This window comes from Schistosoma mansoni, chromosome 1, assembly GCF_000237925.1.
Source record: "Schistosoma mansoni strain Puerto Rico chromosome 1, complete genome".
In the NCBI taxonomy this organism is placed as follows: Eukaryota; Metazoa; Platyhelminthes; class Trematoda; order Strigeidida; family Schistosomatidae; genus Schistosoma; species Schistosoma mansoni.
Window position 1 is genome coordinate 6,318,604 of NC_031495.1, and position 5,450 is coordinate 6,324,053.

Genomic DNA, 5,450 nt, shown 5'->3' on the forward strand with positions numbered 1-5,450 from the left:
TTTCTCCTCTAATTATATCGTTTATGTGTAATCCTTACTACTAATAATGACACTGTTAATACTTCTAGTACTGTGGCAACTTTGACCGATGTACATATTCCCAGGTTCTACGTTGTTTATGATTGACTGGAAGTAAAACTTAACAATCATTATTCATGTATTGTATGCAAACTAGCAATATCATTTAAATCAAAGTAAAGACTGATTTTCGAATCTTTAACCAAACAAGCAGAAGATCAAAATGTCAGAAATCTGAAATTTCAATTTTGAAAAATTCATGTGATCGGTTTTTTAACCAAGTAAAATGAGAAACTTGAAATACAGTTAGTATATACATCTTTATTCATGTACCTTATTTATTTACAAAAAAAGGAATTCCAAAATCAATTTTAGAACATTATCAACCATCAAATATACCGTTACTGTTATAATCTACAAACGTTATGATCTACTTCGAGAAATAGTTCACAAGACAATCAACAACAAAAAAATATCTACTAAAATTGTTGTAGTAAGCTGCGAAAGGAATTGACAATTTTTATTCTACAGAAAAAGAACAAAAAAGGACAAATAAAAGTGTGTTCTCAAATGAAGAAATAGTTACCATGTGTATTACACATAAATTACTTAATAGATATTCAAATTATCATCCGCTTTAAACATTTCGTTCATACATTACACTTCGAAGCCCCCAAATGCCGTGGTACAAACGAGAGTGGGGAGAGTCTGCTCTCCCTCTCGAAATGCTCTCACATGGCCACGCGCATATAGCCTCTCCCATGGAAGTCCTACTCACTACATTCTCATGGCATTACTGTTGTTTACGAAATTGAGAGGACGAAAAGCGAATGTCCGGCGCTTTAACCGGGTTGGTGCACACGGAAAGTTCACCTAGGGGAGTTGGAAAACCCTGATTCCAAACCAATGGTGTACATGGGCTCCAGGATCCTGAGGGAACAAATGGCGTATGAACCAATCGTTGGTCACCGGCTACCATGGGACTGCATCTCCTCACGATGCTCCACTGCCTTGTGGACTAGACCTTTAGGTCAAAGAATCCGGGTGTGGTCCCCTAAGAAAACCACCTGCTTCAGTTTGGGCACCTGGTCAGTATAACAGCTCTCACACAAATCAAATGAGATTTGTGGGGCGCATACGTATCTGGTGCCCCTTTGTACCAATATTTATGTGTTCAAATAAATAAATTACATTTTGAGGTGAATAGAAAGATAATACTAGATACAATTAGCTTGTGAATATTTGATTTGGATATATCCATGTATTTATTAATAGAAATCCATTTTAGCAAGTTCTTTTTTAAATTTGTGTAACAAATATATATTTCTTCCTCCAATGCACATATTCCAACAAAAACTGTCTAAAATTTATTCTTAGAAATCGACAACAGGTTAATGCCAAAACCTTACAAATAAAATTACTAACTACATGAACTTCATAGCATAATGGATAACATGTTAAGATTTGTCAAGAGAGAAGTATTGAGTTCAAGTTTGTTTAAATATCAACCTTAGGATACAGAACATCGAGCTAATAAAGCTTCAATACGATGAAACGTCCGTTATAGATTCAATTGTTAACCCACAATTCAAATATACTAAAAGTTGTATTTTTTTAAGAGTTTAAAACAGTGAACTGTGATTTAAAATCGACTACATAATCTTAATTAAACAGTTGCAGAGGGAAGAATTTATGAAATGTAAGACATACAATTACCAGGATAAGCAGAATAAATTTAAATGTTTTTGACTGAAATTTTATAATCTACAGAATGCAACATCAATGAAAATTAAGAATTCCAAGTGAAAACAATTTTAACAGAGGAAATTCGAAGCATTTCAGCAAACTTAGTAACAAAATATAATAAAACGAAAGCCATGCTGAATAAAAGAGACCTAGAAAACTATTTTACCATACATAACTGTGGTCTTAAGTTATTGGTGCCTAGAGCCTTGACAACATAAAGTAGAGTTAGATGTAAATCTCTTGGGATCTGTAATTAGTGTGAATAATGTCAAAGTATGAATCTAATGTTGAATATCATGAAGCCACTAGTAAATAGTGGACCAAATCATTCACCAGATAACTGGGTATGAACCACACTTTAGTTGTGAGGGTGGATGATACTATTCAACTATCCAAACCGAGGTAGTTAAGACGGGTTTCGAACCTGGGACTTAGTGACTGAAGGTTGAATACTTTAATCGCTAAGCCACTGTCTCATCATTAAGCTACTACTATATAATTGATATGCACTACCTTTTGCCAAGTGCTGCTGGGAGATACTATTGGGTGAGGCAAAAAAGCGGTTTCGACAGATGATATATTCACCTAACTGCAGGGGAACAGGTGAACTGGTATATTCACATTGAATTGGTCAGCTGTGGGAAATTATCCTTTTTATAACTTCATGCTTAACACTATGTAGTCAAATTCCCATCAAAACTCACTACATTAGCATTTAAACAATTATGCAGTCTCAAGTATATTTGGATTGTAACTAAAAGGGAATATCGCAGCAACCGATCAAAAAGTAAGTGTTCTAACAGCGGCTGGTCAATCAAAGCCCAGAGTATCAACAGCGGGAAATTACAAATTCTCGCCAAAAACAAAATCTTTTTACTGACTTATAATACAACCTATAAGTATGCGAGTGTAATGCTTTGAAAACGTATTGGTAATTGGATATTTGTATTTTAGAGTACGATTAGAAGAAAAATGTTTCCTTATAAAGTATTTCTTGAAAGTTGAAAGCGTTTAAATACTATGAAGTAAATCCTTCCAAAACTAAAGTTTTGATACCTGGTACTTTTTAGGATTTAATGTATTTATAACACTGGTATTCCTTGTCAACATACTATAAGCAAATAATAAAGATCGGTTTAAAAATATGCACGGTATACCATAAAGCACAGAGATGAAGTAAAAAGCTACAAAAGCTTCTCTAAACCACGGGCTTTCATGAATTTCACTCATTTAGGTCGGAACTATTTATTTTTGTTATCCATTTGCTCTATAGAATTAAAATTTAAACACTATATGATTCAAGTAATCCAGTATAATAACTAGATAAAGATAACTATTCAGTAATAAGGTTTCCTTTATTAACAATGCATACATATGCCAATATTGGTGACAAGATGTTAGTAGATTTTCAGTAGTACGCCGTCTAATGTATACCATTATAACTGTGATGGTTTTCCTAAGAGACATGCTATCACAACACGAATTAAGAATACAAATGACCGGAAATACTAAGCTCTATATGAAATTTAGACAATATTTACAGTTACGGGGGATACGAAATCTGTACAGTAATCGGTTCTTCTCGGAAGTTGGTGGATCAGGGTCTCTCCATTTATACCAGTTCTCACGTTCTCGTGATCTTCTAGCCAGCGGCACTGGCCAAAGATTTTCAGACCACACCCAAGTGGGACAATGTCCTCATAGATGTTTACGGAAATTAAAACAATATAAATTCAGACATTAAGTTAAAAGCGGAACATTTCAAGAGAATTGGTGAACCAGTATTCATTAGATTAAGTGAAAGCTTGGTTTATACGACTGAAAAATAACTACAACTGCATGTATAAATATACATCCCACTATTTACCCGGTAATTAATAGCCTACATTTCAACGTAGTTCACGCGATGTCCAGTCACACAGACTAGTAGCCACATTATGACTCGGTCAGTAAAACTCACTCAGTACTAAAAGACTAGACAAACACGATATGGGTTACCAATCTGTGATCAGTAAATTTTAAACATGAAGCAATTCGTTTGCAAGAAATGTGGTTGGTATTTTGAACTCAATAAGAAAATTTATAACTTACGATGATGGTCTTTTTTCTTTAATATGATTATCGTCTATTTTTGATTGTTGGTTTTGTGAGGTTTTCAACTTCGACTTTTGAATACGCATTCCATTTGAATTCACGAAAGCTGATTGATCGGCAGAAAAGCGCACCATCGATTGTTGATTTCCACGAGATTCTCCTTTTATATCTGTTTCCATAGAAAGTAAGGTTGATTTTAAATTTTCATTGCGATTAAAATGAGAGTGTAGTTTAGACTTGCGACGCTTTTTACGGGGAACTTTTTTGATGATTTGATGCATATTAGTATTATTAGATGACAAACGAGTGCAAGGTTTGCTCAAACTGTTGTTACCACTACAATCAGGATATGGATTTAAGGTGTGTTTGAAAGATGATTGAGAAAGGTCTGAATGATCCTATTTAAAAAGAATAATAAGCAACAAGGAAGTTGGAGGTGGATATTTACGATCAGCATATATTACTTGTCGTAAATCATAATAAGACAAAAAATACATATCTGACCAATAGTCCTCCTACCATCAATTACTAAAATAGTCGGACGATTTAAGTAACTTTTCGGACTCATTTTGACTATACTAAAAATAAAACATACGCGATCGGTCGGTGAAGCGTCGAAATAAAGTCGGATATTTTAATTACGAACTATATTTACTGTACAAATAATAACACTTTGTACAATACAGGATTCACACTCAGAGCAGGAAAGCCAGATTCTTAAGGCAATCGGGTTCAGGTGGATTCGATTGTGGTTAGAGGTATATACGAGGTTGATATTTACCAGTTGATAACACTTTGAAGGCGTTGGGGAAAATAGGTTAGTGGCGATCTCAACTTGAGAGCGCTACTGAAGAGTATAAGATAATTTAAAATTCTATGTTGAAATATAAAAGTTACAATGACCCTTTAGTCTTTTTATATTTGCTACATGAAACTAAAATTACTTACTTCTGGATTAAGATCTTCGGTTATCATATTAGTTATGGATTGTGCTTCAAGGTTTTGTTTTATAATGTTCTTCATTTTCTTACTTACAACCAATACTGATCCATCCTCCCTACAAATGTGTTTCTTGGAAAAACGATCAGAAGGATGTCGAGAAGAGGTAATTTTCCTTACAGGAGCCATCCAACCTAAAGCAAAAGAGGAGTAAACGGATAACATACATAAAGGTACATAAGCAGAGAGAGACATCTCATGTTTGGTGACCTTGTCTATTAGTTGTACTCAAACTAGGCATTGACCTAAAAAAACCTCTTAAATTACACAGCACATGCAAAATATTATGCAGAAAACGCATTCATAAATGTTTTCGTACATTGAAGCATATCCCTATCATAATTGCACTGACACTCAATTCATTTAGAAGAACGAAAATTTTATAGTTAAGATTATGATTCAATTGAAGCTAGACCACTGTGGAAAACCTGGAAGCACTGGACGGCCGTTTCGTCCTATTATGGAACTCCTCAGCAGTGCGCATCCATGAACCCGCTCTCGCGAGATTCGAACCCAGGACCTACCAGTCTCGAGCCAGAGCCCTTAACCGGTAGACCACTGAGCTGGCACCCAACCAGTGTTAATGTGGATTG

The 5,450-nt window shown here is 34.7% G+C and overlaps 1 protein-coding gene across 1 annotated transcript; it reads right to left on the minus strand.

Annotated features, from left to right (window-relative positions):
* Nucleotides 1-320: 320 nt before the first annotated feature.
* On the minus strand, nt 321-4,991 carry Smp_003860 (hypothetical protein). The gene is made up of 3 exons (XM_018793090.1): nt 4,807-4,991; nt 3,856-4,256; nt 321-543 (listed from the first exon to the last, which is right to left on the minus strand). The coding sequence occupies exons 1-3, from the start codon at nt 4,831-4,833 to the stop codon at nt 498-500; spliced, it is 474 nt and encodes a 157-aa protein (XP_018647637.1). The 5' UTR covers nt 4,834-4,991; the 3' UTR covers nt 321-497.
* Nucleotides 4,992-5,450: the final 459 nt, after the last annotated feature.

Bases quoted from the DNA above. Each gene is read 5' to 3' on its own strand.
- Smp_003860 (XM_018793090.1), bottom strand. From the start codon at position 4,833: ATGATAACCGAAGATCTTAATCCAGAA. The intron at 4,257-4,806 runs GTAAGTAATTTT...CTTTTTAAATAG, and splicing joins CCGAAGATCTTAATCCAGAA to GATCATTCAGACCTTTCTCA. The intron at 544-3,855 runs GTAAGTTATAAA...CTTTTTCTGTAG, and splicing joins AAAGAAAAAAGACCATCATC to AATAAAAATTGTCAATTCCT.